The following is a 25,385-nucleotide window of genomic DNA, read 5'->3' on the forward strand; positions in this document are numbered from 1 at the left end:
GGGGGGGGAGAGAAGAGGGAAAAAAAATCAAAGGCTAAGCTCCTGAATATAGACTCAGGAGCCAGTCAGGGGCCAGTCTTGGAGCTTGTAGAAAGAAACCTGACTTTCCCCTACCCCGCCTGCCTTTTTTTTTTCTTTTTCATCATGCATGCCCAGCTCAGTGCTGCCTGCCTGCCCTCCTGCCAAGGAGCCCATGTATTTTGGTAGCACCATACAAGGAGCTGCCTCTTCTCCTGGTGTGCTCAAGCCTGTGGAAGCCATTAATAGCATCCTGGATTGCTTGTTAACATGTTAATTAATGGCTTTTTTTTTGGGCTTAATCTCCCGATTGAGCCCATGGAAGCCATTAATGGACACATTACTATGCAAGTCTGGGACACAGTTAAAGACTTCCAGGCTTAATCAAACCTGCAGAACCCATTAACCCCATCCTACACTACTAAATAATGCAGTCTTCCGTGGGCTTAATCAGGGAATTAAGTCCCCTGATTAGCCCACGAAAGCCATTAAATGACATGTTAGCAAGCCTGAGGTTGGGGCCATCTGCCAATCTCTGGGAAGGGATGGGACTCATGGGGTCTCTAGGCCAATCAGAGGCACAGGATCTCTGCTGTGCTCCACTCTGCTATGAAAACAGTGCTGCCCTTCCGGACAGCTGGTTTTAAAGTTTGGGTGGAACAAAAATCAAAGTGGCAGGGGAAGTAAACACGTTGCTTCACCCCCCCCCCACCCGATACATTCTTTTAATCAGTGGGCAGCGGAGTCCCCCAGGGCTCCGTCCTCGGGCCTGCACTGTTCAATTTCTTTATCAGCGATTTGGATGACAGGGTGAAAAGCAACCTGTTTAAATTTGCTGATGATACCAAAATTTGGGGTGAGGTGGGCATGCTAATAGGGAGGGAAAGACTGCAGCAAGACCTGGATAGGTTGCAGGGGTGGGCTAACAAAAACAGGATCCGTTTCAATACAGACAAGTTCAGGGTGCTGCACTTGGGCAGTAGTAACCGGCAACACACTTATAAGATGGGAAACTCCCTTCTTGAGAGCACGGAGGCAGAAAGAGATCTTGGAGTCATCATTGACTCCAAGATGAACATGGGCCGACAATGCAAGGTCACGGTTGGCAGGGCCAAACGGACCCTATCGTGCATCCACAGGTGCATCTCAAGTAGGGCCAAGGAGGTGATCCTCCCCCTCTATGCGACACTGGTCAGGCCACAGCTGGAGTACTGTGTCCAGTTCTGGGCACCCCACTTCAAGATGGATGTGGACAACATTGAGAGGGTCCAGAGGAGGGCCACCTGCATGATCCGGGGACAGCAGGGCAAACCCTACAATGAGAGGCTACGGGACCTGAACCTGTTCAGCCTTCACAAGTGAAGGCTGAGGGGTGACCTGGTGACCGTCTATAAACTCACTAGGAGGGACCAGAAGGGTTTGGGGGAGATCTTGTTTCCCCTAGTACCCCCCAGGATAAGAAGGAATAATGGCCACAAGTTGTTGAAGAGTAGGTTTAGATTAGACATCCGTAAGAACTACTTCACAGTCAGGGCGGCTCGGATCTGGAACCAACTTCCAAGAGAAGTGGTGCTGGCTCCTACCCTGGGGGTCTTTAAGAAGCGGCTTGATGCCTACCTGGCTGGGGTCATTTGAGCCCAGTTTTCCTCCTGCCCAGGCAGGGGGTCAGACTTGAAGAACTACAAGGTCCCTTCTGACCCTACTTCTATGATTCTATGATATCTAACTATAACTTTCATCACAATGACCATTTTTCTACATTGTTGTTGATAAAGAAAATGCAAAGAAAAAGCAAACAAACCCAGCAGCCGCTCTTGATCAGCTTGTCACCTGCTAGGAAATTGGAGTAAAAAAAAATTGAAGCAGGGGACCATATTGTGACTCTTTATCTGTTTTCTGCTTTGAGGTCCCTTAGGCTGGTCTGTTTAGGATTTTTATTTGAAATTGTTTCTATATAATTAGAAAGTGGGATTTCTCACACACTTTCCTCAGACCATAGAATAACCTGGATTGAAGTCCTCCTTTCCTCTTCTCTTTGAAGAGAACAAGGTTAGAGAGGAAAAGTCTAGGGATGTCCATAAAAAGAAATTGTAATGGAGGAAGATCAGAGATTAGATAGGATCCCCTGATGCTGTGTCTAGAAGGAATAACTTTTTTAAAGACTATTGTCATGGTTTGGGGTCCCCAGGGTTGGCTGTGACACCCCTAGCAGCTCCATGACCGTGCAGCTCCACCCCAAGGGTGTCCTCTTGTCTTTCCTGCCATGTCTTGATGGAAAAAGAATGAATCGGGAGGCTGTCCATGGGGCTTTGTGTGATCCTAGTCTACTGAACCCTACAAGAACTCACTGGTCCTTAGGCCCTTTGCCAGACCTCACTCCAATACTATGCTGCACAGCCCATAGTGGGCTAAATGTGTAGCTCCAACACTATGCCCCAAGTCTCGCGGGTGTTACATGGATATTGTTACCTCTGTTGGGACCTCAGCCTACTTGGCCTCCAACCGCTTCGTCTAGCTAGGCCTTCTAGCCTAGACCCATTGTGTCGGACCTGGCTTTAAGGCACTAGCTCTGATCAATCTCTTCCTGTCACTGGGTCTTCTAGCCCTGTGTAGCTGCGCCCCTCAGGCACCAGGCTATTTTGCCCTAGTCTGCTGCACCCCTGTGGTGCTGGTCCCCTGGCTCTTATGTCACTGTGCCCCTCTGGCACTAGGCTCTCTGGCCTTCAACTGTTGTACCCCTCAGGCAATGTGCCCTGCTCCTGTGTAGTTGCACCCCTCAGGTGCTGGGCCTTCTGGCCATAATCTCCTGCACTCCTCTGGTGCTGGGTTCTCCAACCCTTTGTGTGCTCTGTGCTTTGCACACACACCATCCACTACCAGCTCTAACTATACAAGCCCCGAGCCGGCTGCTGGCAGGTCTCTGGGTGATCACAGGCCCCCTCTGGGCACTAATGAGGGTTCCATAACTCCTCTTACAGCTGCATCCCAAACCACCGGTTCAGACAACAACACAAACATAAGACCCTGGGCTATAACATAACAATAATGATGGGAGCCTCGCTTTGCCTTTTTAAGAAAGCAAACTTCTCCCCTAGTCTAGTATGCCTCCTTGCCCTGAGTACGGTATGTGCTCCTGAAACCTTATTACTCCTGCAGGCAGTAGATCAAGCAAACAAATATCTCTGGGCAGCTCTGTCGCACAGGAGCTCCTTCCCCTGGCAGTTGCCAGAGAACTAACCCCTACCAGCCCCAGCCTTGCACTTATGTGTGTCCAAGGCCCTGTCTTCTTCCAGTCAGCTGACCATCTGTAGGTGCTAGCTAATTACCTCATTAGTCTATTGCTCAGGCAACTCACAGCTGTGCAGCTCTGCCTAGCCTGTAGGACTCCCTCTGTAGGCTGCTTCTGTCCTTAAAGCAGCAGGTACATCTTAGTACCCTGTGACAACTATGACAGGAGTACTAGAATTTGAACCACATCTAGAAGAATAGATCTATGGATTATGAGTAACATGAAAGGGTTCATTCATTAAGCTCTCTAAAAATAAGCCCAGCAAACAGAACAACCATTTAATATCTGCTTGTGCTTCTTACACTGTTTTGCAATAAGGGAGATGGCTTACCAGGGAATATTACAGTTCAGATTTGAGAAAAGGATTGAGAATGAAAAACACTGTTTATTGGTTCCAAATTTAGGGAAAAAAAAGTTTTAATTCAACAAAAGTGGCAAAACTTTTGCAGTGCTGAAATATGGGCTTAGTTTTGCTCTGGATTTTTCATAGCAATGATACTGAAATCTCTCTAATATCCATGCAAATATCAACTATCATATGGAAAATCGGAGAAGATGTTATGCTCCAAAATGCTAAATCAATAGATGTTACACTGTTTCTGTTCATACACTTGGTTTCCGATTGACTTAAGTCTAACGTAAAATATATACTAAACTCCATTTAAGTTATGTGAAATGCTCCTGGATACTATTCTATTAGTCCTGGCTGTATTATTATATTGTTCATTTTCATTGTAGAAAATTTCATTAAATTTCACAGCTATCAGTTATCAGATTTAATCGGGTCCATATGAAATGGGCACTCAAATGGTTCAGGGACTTTAAACTATCTAAGACAAACATTAATCACAGTTTTAAGGGTTTTTTTTCTAAAGACATCATACAGTATTTATTGTATTTGATCTTACCTTATCACTTAGTTATATTACCCTAACCGTGCTAATAATGTGCTAATGAAGTATTAGGAAAAAAGACATCTTATTACATTTTACTTGCCAGCCCATACTGTGCAGATATATAAAACAAACACTTATTAGTTGCATCCCGACAATAAAAAAGCTCATCCCAATATTCAACTATACTTCATTTTTGTAATTACATTATTAATAGTTACCAATTACCTTGATATCACTTCCATTCAAACACATTCTGTTTATTCTGCTGCCATTGGGTCTGCTGGAGTCAATCCAATAGATGAATTCTTCTCTATAATCAAAGTCTATTGCAATCACATTGTTTAATCCCTAAAAAAGGAAAAGAATCAAGTCTACTTCTTAACATATTTTAACATAATTATTTGATACCAATCAAAATGCAAGTAATCACTCCACTGTATTCACTGAAAACATTATACTTACTGTATACCTCTCAAGTATTATGTTTAATCTGTTTCCATATTTTATTAGTAAATATAATCACAGTAGGAAACAAAAATTGGGATAGAAACCTATGACACAAACAGCTTATTGCTTAAGAGACAGAGATGACATCTCTGAGATTAAATAAAATTGTGGCCTGTTTAATTCAAGCCATTAATTTAACATTAAGCTAAGTACTTCAGCTTTTATGCATATTTCTAAATATACACATCTATTACTAATTTTAGCTAATACTACTTATATTTAGGTTAACTAAAGCAAAGGAAAAACTCTGTTAAGATTTCAAGAAAAGAATAGGGACTGGAATGCCATCTTCTGAACGGTATTAGCAGTTCTTGGGAAAGTATACATGCATTCATGTTCAGTTATATATTCAGGAATACCCAAACTATTCACGACCATTAAAGACTAGTTTTCACTAAAGAACATTATACTATTTAGGAATCCAAAATGAATGAGTTGAAAACAAAGCATGAATTAAGTCTCTCCAATGAGGAAGACTCATTTTTACAGTTTTCCCTGAATGAGGATTTCTGAACAGAAAGAAAAAAGAAAGGAAAGAGAAAGATGAAAGGTGGTCAACCGTGTGTCCTTCTAGCTGGCCTATTTTGTGATTATGCTATATAATGGACCTAACAGTCCACAACAGGTATGAAACTGGTATATCGTTGGAGGGGTTCTGTGGCTTGATATTAGAGATAGGTATCTTTCAAGTGAGAAAGGCAGGAAAGTTGCTTGTTTTTATATGCTTGTGATTTTTATGATTTATATTTTAAATCAGTTGTAAGTTGAAAAAAATGTGTCTAGTAACACATGGGAAATGATTGATATTTTGGAGACCCCAAAGTAGTAGTTTCCCTTTTTCTCTTTTTCTAACAGCTGAGATGTGCTTTACTGCTTGGATGTTTACTGGTGTGTTAACTTTACTTGGGCTTGATGGGATGTGGAAAGGAAAATAGCTGTTGTTTTTATTGTGCTACAGTAAGTTTTCTGTGGACTGCAAATACCACTTACTGATCATTTGTAATTTCTCTTCCATCTTATAAAAAGGTAAATTCTATTATCTTGGGGCATAAAAATTCTTATCTGGCATCAGAAATCTTTTGCCCATTTTGACTTCTGTAACAGCTTAGAGAAGGGTTAGCTGAAGTATCTCTGACTCCAATCAATATAGTGATACCACCACCTCCACCAAACCACCTTCACTCACTTGCACTTCTCTTTTTTCACTATATTTAAAGACTGAAAAGATGTGAGACAGGATCTGGAGCAAGCATGACAGTACCTGAAGAATTATTGAAAAGCATATGATAGTATGTCACATGAATGGATCATAAGGGTTTAAAACTGATGAAAGTGCATCCATTGTTGGTGGAATTTATATGACGTAGCATGGGAAAGTACCTGGGGCACAATGGTACAATACTAGGCAAGGTAAGAGTACAATAGGACTTCTTTCAAGTTGATTTTCTGTTATAGTCACTCTTTGTTATACCTCTTTTTCATTGTTTGCAATGTTTAGACATGCAATAAAGACTGTTTAATGACTAAAAAGGAAAGTAATTTATATCTGTTTTATATGGACAACCATAAAATTATATGGTCAGAATAAGGTTAATAAAACTGCAAAAATGGGAAGGCTAAAGGAATGACATTCAAGTTAAACAAATGTACATATTTTTATATAATTAAAAGGAACTACATAAATATCACAGAAATTTGAAAAGGATAATCAGCTAATGGAAGATATCAGTCATATTTGATATCATATGTATAAAACGGGTTTTCAGAAGAAAGTTTGTGGTGAAGACATTAATAGAATATTGAAGAAAAAATATTTTGAAGTTTAGCATCACTCCTGAAAATGAAGTTCAATGTACAAGATATTGTTAAGACAAGAAACATATGTGCCACTCAAGTTACGTGGTATAATACATTTGCAGTAGTAAATTGGACAAAGTTTGATCTAAGGGAAGTAGACAGAAGAAGATGAAAGAGACTAGCACTGAATAAGATAACGAATATCAACTCAAAATGAGTTAATATATTTTGATAGGAAGGTGGAGGAAAATGGTTGAGAACAGCTCTTTATACTGTGGGATAAGAACAAGAACATGTAATATCAATAGGTAGGGACCAACCGAATTCATGGTGAAAGTGAGATGCTCTGTGGCATCCCCCGCACACGTGAGATGCACGTGGGGGAACATGAATGATTAAAGGAGCTACCATGCACTTCTGCCATGAATTTGGTAGGTCCCTAGCAGTAAGCTTTATGAGAAATAGAAGTGTCAAGATCTTGTATCAGATTTCAAAACCAAACGAGGAATAAATTCCAGCTAAAAGTAAGTCATTAGAAAAAACAGATATGAATAGAAATAGATGGGGTGGGGGGTGGGAGGGAAGAGTACATTGAGAGGGGGGATTTCTTGTTGTCGCATTGTTGTTGTGTTTTTTAAACAAAAATTCATGAGAAGAAGGTGACAAATTATAAGTGGCTTGTAAAAAAGATATTTGAAAAAAGAAATGAAGCACCGGAAAGGCTAGTCAGGTGAGGTATGTTAAAGCAGAGCTAGTAGGAAAGATGTAAATCCAGAATATATAATCCATGGCCAGACTCCAGGGACTAATACTTGTATTATGAGAAGGTGCACCAAGCTGGCTGGAGTACAAAGTATAGTTGACAAAATTGGCAATATTGTGTATTAAGTGTTCTGCAAGAAGTATTTGGTACAAGGAGAGAAGCATTACCATAATAGGACAGATAAAATTATAGATTTCATATTTCATAGATTTCATAGACATCAGGGCTGGAAGGGACCTCGGAAGATCATCGAGTCCAGCCCCCTGCCCAAAGGGCAGGAAGTCAGCTGGGGTCATAGGATCCCAGCAAGATAAGCATCCAGTTTCAATTTGAAGGTGCTCAATGAAGGCACTTGAACCACCTCCGGTGGCAGGCTGTTCCAGACCTTGGGGGCTCGGACAGTAAAGAAGTTCTTCCTTATGTCCAGCCTGAAACGATCTTGAAGTAGTTTGTGACCATTCGACCTCGTCATCCCTTGGGGCGCTCTGGTGAACAAACGTTGCCCCAGATGCTGGTGGTCACCCTTGATAAACTTGTAGGTGGCCATCAGATCACCCCTGAGCCTGCGCTTTTTCAGGCTAAAGAACCCCAGGGCTCTCAGCCTGTCATCGTAGGGTCTGCTTCCCTGACCTCTGATCATGCGCGTGGCTCTTCTCTGGACTCTCTCAAGCTTCTCCACATCCTTTTTGAATTGTGGAGCCCAAAACTGGACACAGTACTCCAGCTGCGGCCTCACTAAGGCCGAGTACAGGGGGAGAATGACGTCCCAGGATTTGCTTGAGAAGCATCTATGGATGCAAGCCAGCGTTTTGGTCGCTTTACTAGCTGCCGCATCGCATTGCAGGCTCATGTTCATCTTGTGGTCAATGATGACCCCCAAGTCTCTTTCTTCCATAGTGCTAGCCAACATAGCACTGCCGAGCCTATAAGGATGCTGCGGGTTTTTTTTCCCAAGGTGGAGAACCTTGCATTTATCGGTGTTGAACACCATCAGATTCTCGTCCGCCCACTTGCTGAGCCTGTCCAGGTCAGCCTGGATAACCTGCCTGTCTTCTGGTGTGGATGCTTTGCCCCAGAGGTTGGTGTCATCGGCGAACTTGGCCAGTTCTGATCGCTTCTGACTCCAGTGTCCACATCATTAATGAAGATGTTGAACAGTATGGGTCCAAGGACAGAGCCTTGGGGGACCCCACTGGTCACAGGACACCACGATGAGTGACTTCCATCGATTACTACCCTCTGGGTCCGACCCCGGAACCAATTTTCCAGCCAGCGGATCATGGAGGACCCAAGGCGACAATTGGCCAGTTTCTCCAAGAGGCAATCATGGGACACCAGATCGAAGGCTTTTTTGAAGTCAAGATATATGACATCAATCTCTTCTCCCTTGTCCAGGTGATAGGTCACCTGGTCGTAGAAGGAAATGAGATTGGTCAAGCAAGACCTACCCGCAACAAACCCGTGCTGGCTATCCCTTAAGATGTTGGTGTCGGCCAGTCCATTAAGGATGGCCTCTTTAATAAACTTTTCTAAGATCTTCCCCGGGATAGAAGTCAGGTTGATGGGCCTATAGTTAGCTGGATCCACTTTCCTCCCTTTCTTGAAGATAGGAGAGTAATCTTTCTTGAAGATTCATAGAGAGTAAATGCATAGATATTATGTGATTATTCAATAACTATTGTTCAGGAAGTATATTCTAGAAGACCAGATATGATAGGTATAAATAAGGAGGGAGAGTACTTCATGATGGATTTTTCTTTTCCATTTGATAAGACTTGTTCAGCTGCAAATGCATGAAAAAAGACTAACAAATAAAATGCATTGTGATGCACTAGATTCCAAAATGAAGATTTTTAAGGCCACTGTATAAAATGGAAATCAGTTTTATTATATAAGATCATGGGGACTTTAAAAAGCAGCATTGATAGGTACTTCTAAAATACTGAGGAAATTGTTAACATTGAAAAATATTTGATGATGGAGGTTAAGTTTGATTCTGAGTCAGAGAAGATAAATAATAAAACCAAAAAAAAAAAAGGTGTATGCAATCCTCTGGTTTTTTTAGCTCTTCCATGTATCCAGGGAAAGCCCAGAAAGTTTGATGGCTGAGAGAGCAGGCAGGGGAGGAGAAAGGAGTATACACACTACATTTACTGAATAAATTGCAATGTGTGGAGGAGAGGGAAAAGAGCTAGTACTGATCTGGAAAATGCTGCATAGCAAATAAGTGGGCAGTGAACTACATCCTAACTCTTGCTCTTTTTCTTCTGAGCTTTTATTGAGTTGTTAAGCTACAGAAGTTCAGATCATAGTGGTAGAGGAGAGTGGCTGCTCTCATTTGACAGACAGGTCTACTCTCTGTCTGTTTGCTGTTCTTTTCAGTGCCTAAAAAAGAGGAGGAACCTGACAAATCAATGATCTCCTGAGGATACATGGAGTGAGAGGGAAAGACAAAAAAGATAGCCTCAAGAGAAGATACCTCAAATGTTATGACGGCTCAGCCTCCTTCCCTCTTTTAAAATCTAGACTACTTTAAAGACACAATCATTTTGAGAGCAAAGGCCAATATCTTCAAAAGCAGTAGTTTCAACAGCTCAGACTGGTGAAATGTGGGGACTGATATGATAACAGAGGAACCAAAATTCAAATGTCCTTCTTGGTTGGAGTTGCCCCGATAGTCTGATGAAGACTGATGAAGTACAACTGCCAATAACACCCATTGGGAAGCACTGTATTGTTGCTCTTTGGCCTATTAGGAATTTCTAGGAATCAAATCTACCAGCAAAGAAAAGAGCAAGGGGTTTGTGTTGGGACCAATTCTGTTTGACATATTAAAAATGATCAAGAAAAGGGGGTGAACAACAAGGTGGCCAAATATGCCGATCAAACAACATTATTCAAAGTGATAAAGAACAAGATGGACTATGAGGATCTACAGAAAAATCTGGCACTACCGAGTGATTGGGCCACTAAATGGCAGATGAAATTCAATGTAAATACATGTAAAGTGAGGCACCTGGGCAAACGTAACCCGCACTATACCTACATTATGATGGGCTATATATTAGCTGTTACCACACATGAAAGAGATCTGGGAGTCATTGTGGGCAGTTCATTAAACACATCATCTCAGTGCTCAGCAGCCATCAAAAAGGCAAATATAATGTTGGGGATTATTAAGAAGGGAATTGTAAACAAAACAGGGTATCATTATGCCCCTTTATCAATCCATTGTGTCTCTATACCTTGAATACTATGCCCAGTTCTGGTCTCCACATATCAAAAAGGACACAGAAGAACTAGAAAAAGTACAGAGAAGGGCAACAAGGACGATTAGTGATATGGAGGGGCTTCCATATGAGGCGAGAGTAAAGAGTCCAGGACTCTTCAATTAAATAGTCACTTGAGAGGATTATATGATAAGGATTTACAAAATACTGAATGGTGAAGAGAAAGTCAATAGGAATTTATTAGTTACTCTCTCTGACAGTACAAGATCCATGGGTCAACAAAATGAAACTTGTAGTAAGTTTAAAACTAAAAAAAAGATATTTTTTATCCACATGGAACACAGCCCCACTGGGCCAGTCAGCATGGAAGCAAAGAAAGCCCCCACTGCACAGTGCACCCCCCCCCCCCCCCCCGCCAGTGGTTCTGGCTGGGTTGGGGGGCCAGGGCAGGAGCAGGTGCCTTTGCCTCTCCCTCATGCCCTCCACCCCCCACCACTGCAGCAGCTGTGGCCATGGGCAGGGCTGAGGAGAGACTCTCTGCTGGCTTCCCCTTCCCTGCAGCTGATGGGGGGAAGTGGGGAATGTGCCCAGCAGCCAGTCAGATGTACCCTGAGGATTGGCTGGGCTTGACTGCCTTTGGCATTGTCTGCCATGCTGGGAGGCATGCAGCAGCACTCCCAGCCTGCTGCTGTGAGCCAGTGCTGGTGTCCCTGTGCCCCACTTCCCCTCCCATGTGACAGAACATATGTTCTGTTCCCTCCTGATCTATTCTTTGCAGCTTAGAGAAACCAGCGAAGGTTTGATCAATTCCATCTCGGGCTTCCTGATTGTCTCTATTTAATCTAAAGAACAGTTCTTATGGTCCGTTCTCAAGGCCGTGATTGGCCTAGGTTTTTAGAAAAATTTCAGAATACGAAGAACTTAACATTATGTTTGCTATGCTCACAAATAGAGCTCGAGGGGGGCCAAGTGTTTAATAAAAGGTAGTTATTTTGGTAAATAGTGCTATGTGAAAATTGAATACTTTTCCTTGTGATGTTAGAGCATGTGGCTCTCTGTCACATGTAATCAGAAGAAATCATGGCTCTGCATATTGCTGCTGTTAATCTCTACTGAGGATTTTCAAGTATTTTTGTAACTATACAATTAGTTCTCTGACAAGTAAATCATTTTTATGAAAAACAGATTTTCAAAGTATGATCTATGGCAAGTAACTACACTTGGGTGAAGCATAAAGGCATCAAAGCAGAAAAGTGCTGAAACAAAAGCTCTATATTTAGTAGGTATCTGTGTTTCTTTTTTGGAAGTTTTTTCTCAGAAATTAAGAAAGTTTTCTTCTGGTATGTTTACAATAATTTAGACTAAATTTTAATACTTTGAGGTATATATATGTTGGAATAATTTACAATATAGAAAATCTTTGATCTTGTTATAAATTGCATGGCTAAATAAAAATAAATTTGGATTCTGACAGTAATTAGACTAGTAATACATGCAGAGATAATCATCTCTCTTTTTTAAAGCTAAAAATACACAGGTTGTAAATAAGTGTTGCAAGAGGACAGGATAATAAGTAATGCAATACACTGCTGATAATCACTTTGGAATTCAGAATGACTCAAGGAACAACTGCCTGAGTATTAATACAAGTCAATATAACAGACAATAATCAGTTTAAGAAATTGTAAAATTATTGTATATATGAGGATATTGCAGTTGTTCTGTGATACCTACAGTGCCAATTGTAGAATTATCTCTCTCAACTGCACATTTTAAAGACTAATAAGACTTTTAAAATTAAACTTCGAGCATGTTACTATGATTATACCTGTTTCAACAAAGTGTAGTTGGATCCATCAGTGCTAATTTTTCTTATCTCATGATGATCAGCCAGAATTAAGAAAGGTTCCTCATCTAAACCCCAGAAGAAAGAATATATTAGACTAGCTTTTAAGTTAATTTATGGAAATTCAGGAGTATAATGCTGAAATACAGATGGGCTTGAAAAATAAAATGTTACATGCTCCGACCAATGGTATGAATGAAAGAAATATTTAAAACATTCAAATGTTCCAAGAACAATCAATGATGCAGTATAAAAATGAACAAAGCAGTCAATTAGTATATCTTTCAATGTGATTTAATTTTGCCTTTATAATAGATAGAGGAACCATTTTAAAATGAATGATCATTTGAAGTCCAAGCTGAATGTAAAGAGCATTTTACATGAGTTATCTTGATCTTTAAAGATCAGGTAATAAATAATAGTAATAGCGACTATGGAATTTCAAATTGTGTGACAGATTATAATATAATATAATATAATATAATCTTGAGACTATATTATTGATAATACACACTGCAAACATATATTTCATTTCAATAACTCTGAGGTTTCAAACTCACCTTTGTCCCTGGCCTGGATCCAAACCAGGGAGCCCCTTGCAGCAGTGGTGGACATAGTGGCAGCTTGCTATGCAGCAGTGGCAGCAGCAGTTCTGACTCCAACTTGGGGCACATGGTGACAGTTCCAGCTGCTGCTGCATGATTCAAGTTGGAGCTGAAACTACTACTGCTGCATGCCCCACGCCATGGTGACAACTCAAGCTCTGGCTCCAGCATAGGGCACACAGTGGGTGCTGGCTGCCAATGAGTTAGGACCATGGCAGTAGCAACAAGCAAAGTGACCAGAGGGTGACTGGGGCTGCCCAACTGCTGCCGATGACTATGTCCCCTGGGGCCTGAGGGCTCAGATTCTGTGGCATGCCCCTTTCTTACCCTCCTTTAATATCAGATACAGTGGCTCCATGGACTGGATTGGACCCATGCGCCATATGTTTGATGTCTCTGCAGTAACTGTTTACCACTGTGGAGGGTATTGTGCACTGCTGTTTCACACAAAAGGCAATTTGATGGCATTTCATGTGAAGTTTCAAAGGTTTTCATAAGTCAGCAAACAGGGAAGAGGACTGCCTCTGACCATCTTAATTCACTATTACTGGAGCTCAGTGAGCTTCACCCCTCTTTCCCCCATTTTATCATTCCCAGATTTCTTTAACCCAGATTTCATTCTCTCATTCTCAGATTTCTTTAAATGTTTATCCCACTATTCCATCAATAGAAAGTTCTGTAGTTCTGTACTGACATACAGAGCAGTAAAATCTCATTTTCTTTTTTTATCTTAACTGTTATTAATGTTTGATTAAAGACCAATCAGAAAGACTAAATAGAGAATGATCAATATTATAAATGAAGTCAATTAATCTTGCTATCAGCTTATAAAAATACTGAAAACGTGTATGAAAATAGTGTGCTGTACAATGTACAACCACTTCAAAATCAATGTACAATCACTTTTACAGCTCATCTACCTTTCTAGTTTAACTTACAGAACATCCCCCACATTTTAGGTGTTTGAAATATCACTAAATTAGCCTTCCAAATAGGCTAAATCAGTGGCTTATGGACACAAACCACCACGGTGGGGTGAAGAGACAAGGTCCTATTTTAGGTTGCAGTAACTGGTAGCTGGGCCTCCAACAGGTTGGCAATTCCTCTTACAGCTCTGATAGTGGTGACTTCTCCTTAACTCTTTCAACACAATATTTAGTACACATTTCTTCCTATTTTGTGGTCCAACCCTTCCTCTCATGTGACTGATATATAGTCTTTAAGTTTATAAGCACCCTGTAAAAGATGAGATCCAAATAAATCAGATCCCGTCTCTGAAATGCCCCTTTAATATTCCTCTCAATTCTCAGAGAAGCAGCAGGGACAAGATGCTCCAAAATTTAGGAGACCAGGACTTCCTGCCATTCAGACACAAAGTGGACTAGTATTGGAAAAACCTGGCTGGAGGCAGGTGGTCAGATCATAAAGAGGAGACTGTCTACTTGCACAATAGATAAGAGGATTTCCAGCATGTTGGGAAGAGTTTAGCAGAGGAGGGATACAGTATGTTCTGTTTCTGCATGGGAAAGGCCAACCAACAGCTCCCAATCCTCCTATTGACAATCGTTGACCTCTTTTTCCTCAGCATGCTGACCCAATGTAATCAGATTAGTTGTCATATGTCAGGAACTAACATGTACAGGGCAAATAAAGAGATAACTCCGTTTTTTTGTTGTTGTTTTTTTTTGGGGGGGGGGGGAGTTCTATACATACAACTTTCTCATGCATCCTGCCCAAAACAAACATAATCATTCTGTGCTGCCTAGAAATAATGTGATAGTGATGCTTTCTATTGTGAATTAGGCTTTTGCTAGACAGCAAAGATCACAATATTTTCTTTTACCTCTTTTTCATGTTTAACTTTCTACATTAAAACACTGGGGAAATGGAAGCTAAAGCATCAGCAAGATTTTAAAAAAATGCACAGTAATTACCTGTAATGTTTTACCATTATCATGTGACCATAAACCAGGGAATATAAGGTGGTGTTTTTCTTTTCTGTTTTTAAAATTTCCCATTGACTTTTGCAGACTCAGTAATTCACACTATCATAATCTGACAAAGCATGTGAGTAGAACAAATGATAACTACAGAACCTATTCTTACTTCTAAACTCTTTACACTGAATGTATATTTCTTTTTTTGACTGAAAAGAGAATATCTTCATTTTGCTAATCAGTAGTTTGTTATTCAGCAGAAACCCCATACAATACAGATTTCAGAATTAAAATAGTAAAGTTAATGCAATACAGATTTCATAAATAACTTTACATAAAATATTATACCTGAAAGAGATTTACAACCATTTAGGTTATCAGGTTGTACTTCATACCCATCTGCACACAAACATTTGTAGGTTCCATATGTATTGATGCATTGCTGGCTACAGGGAAAGCCAGTTGAGCATTCATCAATGTCTACACATGTTTTACCATCATCCTTCAGCCGGAATCCAGGCCAGCATTTGCACTGAGAAAGAAAAACAGGAATGTTCATTCTATATTATTGTTGTAATTTTTGTGTGCCATAATTTACTCAGAATGGATTTTAAAGATCGGAAATTTAAGCCTGTTCCGTGTTCCCTTGCCAGTCTCTTAACAATGGCTTACCTTTAGAAGAACCCTTCATGACTCACTGTTTTCATATCAGTAAAACTTTGTTATGTAACCTGAAATTCTCAAATGGTACATTAATTTTTGTTAATGTTTCTTAAAGAAGTACTAGGTCTTCCTGTTTTTCTATTTAATTACAGCTATTTAGTGACTTAAGATCTTAAGAAGAGTCAACATTTAGACTTAACTAGAATGCCAAACATGGTCTAAAAAAATGGTTACTTACTCTACCAAAAGCAAGGGCAATTTGTTGGTTTACTAAAATTGACTTCAGAATAAAGTTAAGAGGAACAGCTCTTGATTCCACAACATCAAGAATCTTTCTGTAATAGGAAAAATTCAGTACCATGATTTATCGCATCATTGCTTACCCTCAAGCTTCAGCAAATACCTGGTTTGGATTTCCAGTTCACATGGCAGTCACCTATGTCTCACAGCTTGCCAGGCTTCACCTATTCTGCATGAATGGTAATTGAACAAATTACCTTTGTAATTTGCCTAGCCAACAATTTTTGCCTAAACATAAGGAGTCATTATTAAATTAAGTGGAAGATTCTCTCCAGGTTTGCAATAAAGTATTGCTTTCTTCACTTGCCACGATCCTAGGTTTCCCTTCCACCAGCAAGTAGAAAGAACACATTTGGGTTTTAGTTTTTGATCCCAAAATTGCAGCTTTTGCCATGCATGTGTACCATTTCAGAGGCTGTGATTATTAGGACAGGGGATCAGATTCCACAGAGCCTTTAATGAATGTGTGCCTGACTCTAAGTATCTATTTTTGAGTTAGCAGAATAATTAATATTTGGTCATTTCCTTAGAATCTGAGAACAGGCTTTTCCAAGTTTCTCAAAAAAATAAATAAATTAAGTGACAGAGTGAGGAAAGTTGCTGGTTCTCCAGTACAAAACACATTCTGAAAATTTTATTAATTTTGTATTGTTCTAGTTTATTAATATCTTAATTGACTATTAGAAAAGATAAACAATTATTACTTTCAGGAGCATTTCCTCATGACCAAATCTAGATAATTTGTTTGTGGTTTGTTTAAATCAGCATGATTAACTGTGGGTTTTTTAATGCTATTTTGTACTTTTGCTATTACATGTTCATCTTTATTATCCAATAGACATTATATTCAACTTATTAGTTGTCTGACATATATAGAAACAGATACTGAAGCCATTACCATGCCCATTTTTGATTGATACGAACCTTATATGCTTATGTGGTTTTATCAGATATAATAATGGATTAATCATTTATATTATATTGCACCATATGCCAGGACTACCAACCTTGTAACCAACAGGAAAATCCTGACAATCTTGAGAACACCCACTTATTTTCTTACTCAAGCATTCATTGATGTGGCAGTTTCCCTCATCAGATCCATCAGTACAATCCTCTTTGTTATCACAAACATGTATTTGGGAAATGCACTTGCCATTTTTGCACATAAAAAAGGAACTGTTGCATGACTGTTCTGGAAAAAAATAAAATAAAATACCACAAATGAGAACCAGCATCACTTGCTGAATTAGCAGATTGTCTCATAGATCAGTTCCAATCTATGATTTGAAGGTACCAAAACCTGTGCCATGCATGATCAATCCTATAAGACCTTTGTTATGGCAACATTCTTGTTTATATGGAAAAAATAATCTTATTACATTCATTCTTTAATTCTAGGTGCCATTTAAGGTTTACTCGTTCCTGAAAAAAAACCAAAACAAAAAACAAAAAAAAACCTTAACCATGGTGGCTGTTTTTTTTCCATCTTCCTTAAGTCCTGTTTGGTTTCACTTAAGAAGAAGAATGAGCACTATGTGATCAGTACCATCAGAGTACATGCCATTAATCCTGGTCCCATTAAAGAACTGGATTTTATTCTTCACCTGGAATATTATGAAAATAGGATTAGATGGTTATGAGCTGCACCTAATTTGAAGCATAAGTATGGGTTACACACACACCCTCGTATCTTGAGCAGTGAATTTGAGTAGTGAATGTTCAAGTACTAAAATTAGAATTTGAACATGAAATATGGCGTAAGTAGGTCCATATCATCACAATATTTTATAATCATCATGAAGGCTTGCATATGGTTACATTAATGGCTTAATGAAGTGCTAAGGAGTGGGTAGAAAAATTGTTCACACAACTCATTCCAGGAGTCAAGAAATGTCATGTAACTATCAAGAGAGGATTCATTAGCACAAGAGAAGAGATTAGACTTGAGTGGCATCAATAAAAAGAGTGGTAAGCTTGTATGCATAATAGGCCTCTGTGAAGTGACTAGTATTCACTTCAGATTTGGATTCAGGCAATTCAGGGAACAGTGATTTGATTTGGTGATTTGAATCACTGTCCCAAAAAGATTTGGCCAAATCTGATTTGGAGATTTGGCCACTGCCAAATCAGCCAAATCTCTTAATCAAACAAGCCCCAACCCCCACCCACTCTCCCAGCCCCATCAATGGCTTCCCAGACTGGCCTAACCATCCCAGCTCTTTAAAAAAAAAAAAATTCCCCCCACTCACCAGCTGCTTAAAAAAAAAAAAATGCCCCCCACTCACCAGCTGCTGCCATGGGGAAGGTGATCCCTGCTGCCCCCCACTGCTCCATGCTGCATGGAGGTGCTCTGCCACAAGCCCCCAGAAGCCCTGATGGCAGCTGCAGCAGCCGATGAGTGTGGGCCTTGTTTCTTTCTTTTTCTTCTAAAGAGCTGGAAACTGGGGCTGGGTGGGGTAGCCATTGATGTAACCATATGCAAGCCTTCATGATGATTATAAAATAGTGTGATGATATGGACCTGCTTACACCATGTTTCAGGTTCAAATTCTAAGTTAAGTACTTGAACATTCACTACTCAAATTCATTGCTCATGATACGAGGGGGTATGTATATGTGTATAACCCATACTTATGCTTCAAATTAGGTGCAGCTCATAACCATCTAATCCTATTTGCATAATATTCCAGGTCAAGAATAACATCCCATTCTTTAATGGGACCAGGATTAATGGCTTGTACTCTAGTGGTACTGATCACATAGTAGGGCTGCCAGGTAGGGCAGTCATTGATGGGGCTGGGAGAGTGGGCAGGGGTCAGGGAGGCACTCTGGAGAGCTGGGGGAGCAGGCAGGGAATGGGGCCTGGTGGGGGTCCCTCCATGGTCCCCTCTTCCCTCCTCCAGCCCCTCCCCCACCCCCTACTTACTGGCATGGAGTCCAGGTCCAGCTCCTTGCGGTGGCAATCGGGGACTGCCCAAATCTCCGAAGCTCTCTGAATCTTTTCCAAATTGATTTGGAGAGCTTCGAATCAATTTGGACCTTTTTACTAGTCTCCCAATTCAATTTGGATTTGGAGATTTGGCTGCCAAATCAGGCCGAATCTCCTCCAAATCAAATCAGCATCTGAAGCATTGCACAGCCCTAAAGCATAGCCCATTACTATTGTAGCCACTGGCATATGATAATTATGTCTACTGTGCTTGTAGAGATTGTACAGATGGTATGGTCAGCTCCTATGAAATTTGACTATAATCATAGGAATGCTGAGTTATTTTAGTACTTATTAGAAATGTAAACGGTGTTGAAACTGGTTTGTTACACCTAATGTGGTTGTAGTTATTTTATCAGCTGAGATAAAAAAAAAAAACCCCACAGTTTTTTGGCCAAGGGCTGAAAAGTTATAATTATATTCTCACAGAATGAATGATGCATTAAAAAACCAAAATGTTTAATAAATTTATTAGGATTAAAGTCTTGTGAAATATAATTCATGTTTCTTCTTATTATATATTTATACTATTATATATTTAAAAGAAGAAAACAAACCTGAGCTTCTGCATTTTTTGTTTATAGGAGCTTCATCAGAATGATCTGGGCAATCAAAGTCCCCATCACATTGCCACTGAGAATTTAAGAGACATCTTCCATCAGCACAACTGAATTCTCCAGGACTACAATGACGGTACCCTGAAATAGCGTAATGAAAGGTTTATTTCTTCATATTTTGTGTACAAACATATTTTTAGTATGGTGTTATAACAGCATTAATACAAATAAAAATGTCTGTATATTTCTGTACAGACAGATAAAGAGATATATACAAACACTTATTCACATATTGTTTCATTTCAATATATAGTGTAAATTCTATGTGCATACAATAATCTATATATTTTCAAAAATGATCAACAAATAGTTAAGGGAGTTTCTCCAAGCTCTGACATAGTCATAAATCTATTTTTTTCTTCTTTAGAGTAAATATAGCTTTCTGAAGACATTACATATCAGCTATGTTGTTGTGTAATATCATAATGTAATATGTATGCAGTTCAATAAGGAGAAATGCAGAGTGCTTCATCTTGGGAGAAGCAACATGAATATAGGTTAGGAGATGTCCTGGCCAGCTTGATAACTGAAAGGGACCTTGGGGCTATGGTTGATCACAGAATGAACATGAGTTGCCAGCATGATGCTGTAGTCAACAGACCTAATAGCATCGTGGGATGCATTAGCTGATGTGTTGTCAGCAGGGCTAAGGAAGTGATACTTCCTTTCTACTTGGCACTGGTGAGACCCCAGCTGGAATACTGTGTCCAGTTCTGGGTGCTGCACTTCAAAAAAGATGTGGAAAGTCTTGAAAGGGTCCAGAGAAGAGCCACAAGAATGATTAAGGGCATGAAGGACAAGCCTTAAGAGGAAAAACTAAGGGATCAGGGACTGTTCAGTCTGTGGAAGAGAAGACTGAGGGGGGACTTGGTGGTCATCTATAAGTATTTAAGGGGTGAATATTGGGAACAATGGCCATAAACAGTTAGATGATGATTTCAGGTTGGATGTAAGGAAGAACTTCTTTATGGTAAAGGTGATCAGAAACAGCATAAAATAAAAAAAGATAAATAAAGAGAATTTAGAGCCAGATTCTAAGGAAGAGAATCTGACCATCAAGCCCAATTTGACTACGACCTGGAAGCCTTATATTGAATCTAAATGATGTCCTAAGCACACGTGCATGCAATTAGCATTGCAAAATGTAGCTAGAGGGTGCAAACAAACATTCATGGGACCCAGCTCAGGCTTAGGCAGCTTACTTTAAGCCACCTAAGCCTGAGGGCTTTGTTACATGGTCATTTTAGATGGTTTCTGTCACTTTTGATCCCTGGATTGGTTACACATTAACACCTTTAAGTGGCTTAAAATACTCCTCATTTGACTTAAAGTTCTGCCATTCCAGGGCAGAAGTTTCTTTAGTCTGCCTAAGTTTGTTCCTGTTCCATGAAGGTGTGGCCACTCTCCACAGCTATTCCACCCAAGGTGAAGTCCCCCAGCATCCTAGGATACAGTTGCCCCTCCTGGCTCCTGACCCAGGGTGCAGATGCTGGAGCACAACAAAGCTAAGCATGGCACCTCTGCCTTGCTGCTCTCACTGGGAAGACCCAGAATCATAGCCCTGAAGTGCCTGGTGGCTGTGATGCCTCCCAGATTAGCTTGCTGCTCTCAATTCCCAGGGCAGACTTGGGCAGCAGTGCCTGTGGGGGGCAGCAGGCTGATGCTCACCCATTCCAGTGACTCTCAATTGAACCTATGCCCAGCTCCATTCTCTGCTGCAGGCATCCCCCAAATGGTCCCTGCACTGAGATTGGTTCTTGCTGAATCCATGCTCTATTAACCTATGCAAGATCCAGATGCCAGCTCCCCACACTTGGCTCACCCAGAAGCAGCTACAGTTGGTAGGTACCTGAAGCCCTTGACCAGCCCACCTCCCCACCAACCTGCTCCCCTGCCTTAGCAGCCAGGTGGCTCTGGCCACATCTGGGATGGGGCTGCACAGAACCGGTGGGAAGGCTGTGCCATTCACAGCTACCTCCCAAGCCCAGCAGGAGCAGGAAGTCCCATCACTATACCTCTACCCATGCATGTTCTCAGAACAGAACTAGGAGGTAGAGGCAGGACTAGCTTGTTGCTCTCGTCAGACAATGCCAGTACCTCATTCCTGGAGCTCCCTAGCTCTGCCCAGCCCAGTGGTCCAGAAACATGCCTTGGGGAGTACAGGAATGGGACTTTCAGCCCCCATTGGGCTTGGGAGGTAGCTGTGAATGGTGCATCCTCCTCCTGCCAAATAATCAAGATAGCCAAAAAGTATTCAAGATTGCACAGTAGTGTGCAAATGAAAAGTTAATTTCCAGATTCCATAATGTGTGAGTGGAGCTGATGGCTCACTGCCTTGACTGCAATATTATCTTTTCAACATGAGCTTTTTCCTAGATTTAATTCCAGTCATTGAGGTGGTCTTTGCCAATTGTATTTTTTTTTTTTTGTTGGAGAGTCTGCATAAACTTCTTAGTAGTTAATGATAAACAGTACCAGAAATAATTTTGAACCTCAAAATAGATGAAAATAAGGAGTTCTAAATTGACTTGAGAATGACTTTCCAAGTCAATCATCAGTGCAAAATGGAACAGCATTGCATGTCCTCAACTATATTTATACTAGTTTACTGTGCCAGACTGGATAATAGTTAGATAGCATGATAATATCAAGAACAATGAAAGCTTTCAAGGTTGCTCTGGATTGAAGTAATGCCTCCAGTCAATGTGTAACTTCAGAAACAAAAAATGGAGATGAAAACTTGAAAAGATTCACACTTCTGGAAAACATAATCCAAAACTTTGAATAATTGATCAAATGCAAACTAAAATATTTATAAAATAAAAGGAAACCAGAGCAGTTAATGAGTATATGTCTTCTATCTAAAGAGCACTTGGAAGATTTATTGTTGTTCCTAGGAGTTTCTTCTCTGACTATGGCCCAAAATGAATGTCTTATCCCAGACTTGTCTAACTCTATCCCAACATAATTACTCAAATAAAAGATATCACCCTAAGAAATCCTTGACTCTCACATAATTTCTGGGCCATCATGGCTAAACATCACTATAACACTACCTGATATTACCTACATACATCTGAGAGATATAAATGGCTTCAAAGTGCTGAAACCATGGAGCAATACTCCTCTTATGGTGGTATCTTTAAAGAAAAAAAATATTTGTATTTAAACAGCAATGACACAATCATTTTCCCCAATAATGTAGATCATTAAGATATGGACTTGCTTTTGATTCTAGCCACTGAAGTAGGAGATATTTTTTTCTGGACATCTTTATCCCTAGTGTCCCCTGGCAAATTGTAGACATATTATTCAACACAACTCAAGAGACCCTTTTCCAGAGGCAAAACTGGAAGCTTAAGGGAGAAAATCTTATCAGTGTTGACTTGAGATGCCTATGCATCTCCTACCTCTTAACTTTCAATCCTATGAGACCACATTTTCCAGGTGTGTTTTTAACTAGCTACTACAATCTGCTAATACTACTGCCACACAAGTGTTTCCAGATCCATCTCTTTGCATCGCTACATCAACTGAGGATGACTCAAATTTGTATTAGTGTCCTTAGGAACTTGTTGAAACCTTGACATACTACTTTCTAATAGGAAATGTCAATAATACTTCAATCAATTTGTTCTCAGGGACTCATCTCCAAAGTTGCAGTGGGGAAACCCCCCTTGAACAACCTTTTCTTCTGTTAACTACACAAGAACATAACATTATCTGATAATTTTACTAATAAAATAATAAATGAGCAAGCTGGACAACACAAACTATTACGGTAAGTTTATGGTACCATAAAATATTCTGATTTTGAATCACAGAATCATAGAATAGAATGCAATAGTCCTCAAGAAATTCATTTCTAAACATTTGGAGAAGAAGAAGGCGATTAGGAACAATTAGCATGGATTCACCAAGGGCAAGTAATGCCTGACCAACCAATTGGTTTCTTTGATGAGATGACTGTCTCTGTGGACACAAGGAGAGCAGTGGGCATGATATGCCTTGAATTAGCAAGGCTTTAAATACACTCTCCCACAACATTCTCACAAGCAAGCTAAGGAAGTATGGGTTTGATGAATAGACTGTAAGGTGGAAAGAAAACTAGCTGGAATGTCACGTTCAAAGGATCCTTGGGTGAATTTGATATCTTTTATCAGACCAACCCAAATAGTTGGACAATAGTTATTAAGCAAGCTTTCGGGCTCAAAAACCCTTCATCAGGCTAAGGAAGTTCAGCAGTTGCTGTGTGCTCTTCCTGGATGGAATGAAAAGTAAAGAAGCCAGGCGCTGGGCTGGGGAGTCAGTCAATGGCTCGATGTCTAGTTGGCAGCTGATACCAAGTGGAGTGCCCCAGGGGTCAGTTTTTGGGCCAATTTTGTTCAATATCATCTTCAATGACCTGGAAGATGGCATGGAGTACACCCTTAGTAAGTTTGTAGATGACACCAAGTTGGGGAGAGTAGTAGATACACAGGAGGGTAAGGACAGGATTCTGGATTCCTAGTCAAATTAGAGGACTGGACCAAAAAAAATCTCATGAGATTCAATAAGGAAAAGTGAAAAGTCCTGCACTTAGAACAAAAAAAATCACGCCTTGGTACAGGCTGGGGACCAAGTGGCTAAGCAGTAGCCCTGCAGAAAAGAACCTGGGGTTTACACTGGACAATAAGCTGAATATGAGTCAGCAGTGTGCCTTTATTTTGCACTAGGAAAAGCCTTGCCAGCATATCGAGGGAAATAATTATTCACCTCTATTCTGCACTGGTAAGAGCATATCTGGAATACTGTTTCCAGTTTTGCACCCCCACCCTCCCTCCCCCGAGAAAGGATGTAGACAAACAGGAGAGAGTTCAGAGGAAATGGATGGAATGAAAAGTAAAGAAGCCAGGGGAAGAAATAGATGCGGGGCTCCTGAGGCAGCTCACAGAGATCATAAAAGCTAAAGAGGCAGTAGTCATGGGGGACCTAAACTACCCAGACATCTGCTGGGAGACACAGACGGCAAAGTCCCACCGCTCACGCAGGTTTCTAACCTGTGTACAGGACCTCCACCTGACACAGGAGGTACATGGTCCCACTAGGGGGAATGCCATACTGGATCTGGTATTGGCAATGGGGGATGACATGGTAGGGGACCTACAGATCGGTAGCCATCTGGGGGACAGTGATCACCTAATAATAGAATTCACCATAAGGCGTTGAGTGGGTAAGGTAACTAGTAGGGAGAAAGTGCTAGACTTTAGGAAAGCTGATTTAAATGAACTCAGGCGATTAGTCAAGGACGCACTGCAGAGTAGGAGTTTTGAAGTGATGGGAGCCCAAGAAGGGTGGCTGTGCCTTAAGGAAACGATCCTTCGGGCACAAAGCGAGATGATCCCAGTGCGGGGTAAAAGAGGGAAAGGGGCCAGGAGGCTTCCCTGGCTGACCACAGAAATCCAAAGCAGCCTAAGGGCCAAAAGGGGAGCACATAAAAAGTGGAAACAGGGAGAGATCACCAAAGACGAATACACCTCCTCTGCTCGTGCTTGTAGAGAGGCAGTTAGACGGGCCAAAGCTACCATGGAGCTGAGGATGGCATCCCAAGTAAAGGACAACAAGAAATTGTTTTTTAGATATATTGGGAGTAAAAGGAAGGCCCAGGGAGGAATAGGACCCCTGCTAAATGGGCAGAAACAATTGGTGACGGACAGGGGGGACGAGGCTGAACTCCTCAACAAGTTCTTTGCCTCAGTGCTCCTAAGCGAGGGGCACGACAAGTCTCTCACTGGGGTTGTAGAGAGGCAGCACCAAGGCGCCAGACTTCCATGCGCAGACCCTGAGTTGGTGCAGAGTCACTTGGAAGAACTGGATACCTTTAAGTCGGCTGGCCTGGATGAGCTCCATCCGAGGGTGCTGAAGGCACTGGCCGACATCATTGCA

The 25,385-nt window shown here is 40.8% G+C and overlaps 1 protein-coding gene across 1 annotated transcript in view; it reads right to left on the reverse strand.

Moving 5' to 3' along the window:
* The window catches only part of LRP1B (LDL receptor related protein 1B), a 1,375,759-nt gene that overhangs the window by 264,364 nt on the left and 1,086,010 nt on the right, over positions 1-25,385 (reverse strand). Inside the window, exons 54-58 of the mRNA XM_006028602.1 lie at positions 19,401-19,541; positions 16,859-17,046; positions 15,237-15,420; positions 12,329-12,414; positions 4,429-4,551 (exon numbers count right to left, since the gene is read on the reverse strand). Coding sequence (XP_006028664.1) covers positions 4,429-4,551; positions 12,329-12,414; positions 15,237-15,420; positions 16,859-17,046; positions 19,401-19,541 — 722 coding nt within the window. The remainder of the gene's footprint in view (positions 1-4,428; positions 4,552-12,328; positions 12,415-15,236; positions 15,421-16,858; positions 17,047-19,400; positions 19,542-25,385) is intronic.

The sequence above is a fragment of the Alligator sinensis genome, unplaced genomic scaffold, assembly GCF_000455745.1.
Source record: "Alligator sinensis unplaced genomic scaffold, ASM45574v1 scaffold533_1, whole genome shotgun sequence".
In the NCBI taxonomy this organism is placed as follows: domain Eukaryota; kingdom Metazoa; phylum Chordata; order Crocodylia; family Alligatoridae; genus Alligator; species Alligator sinensis.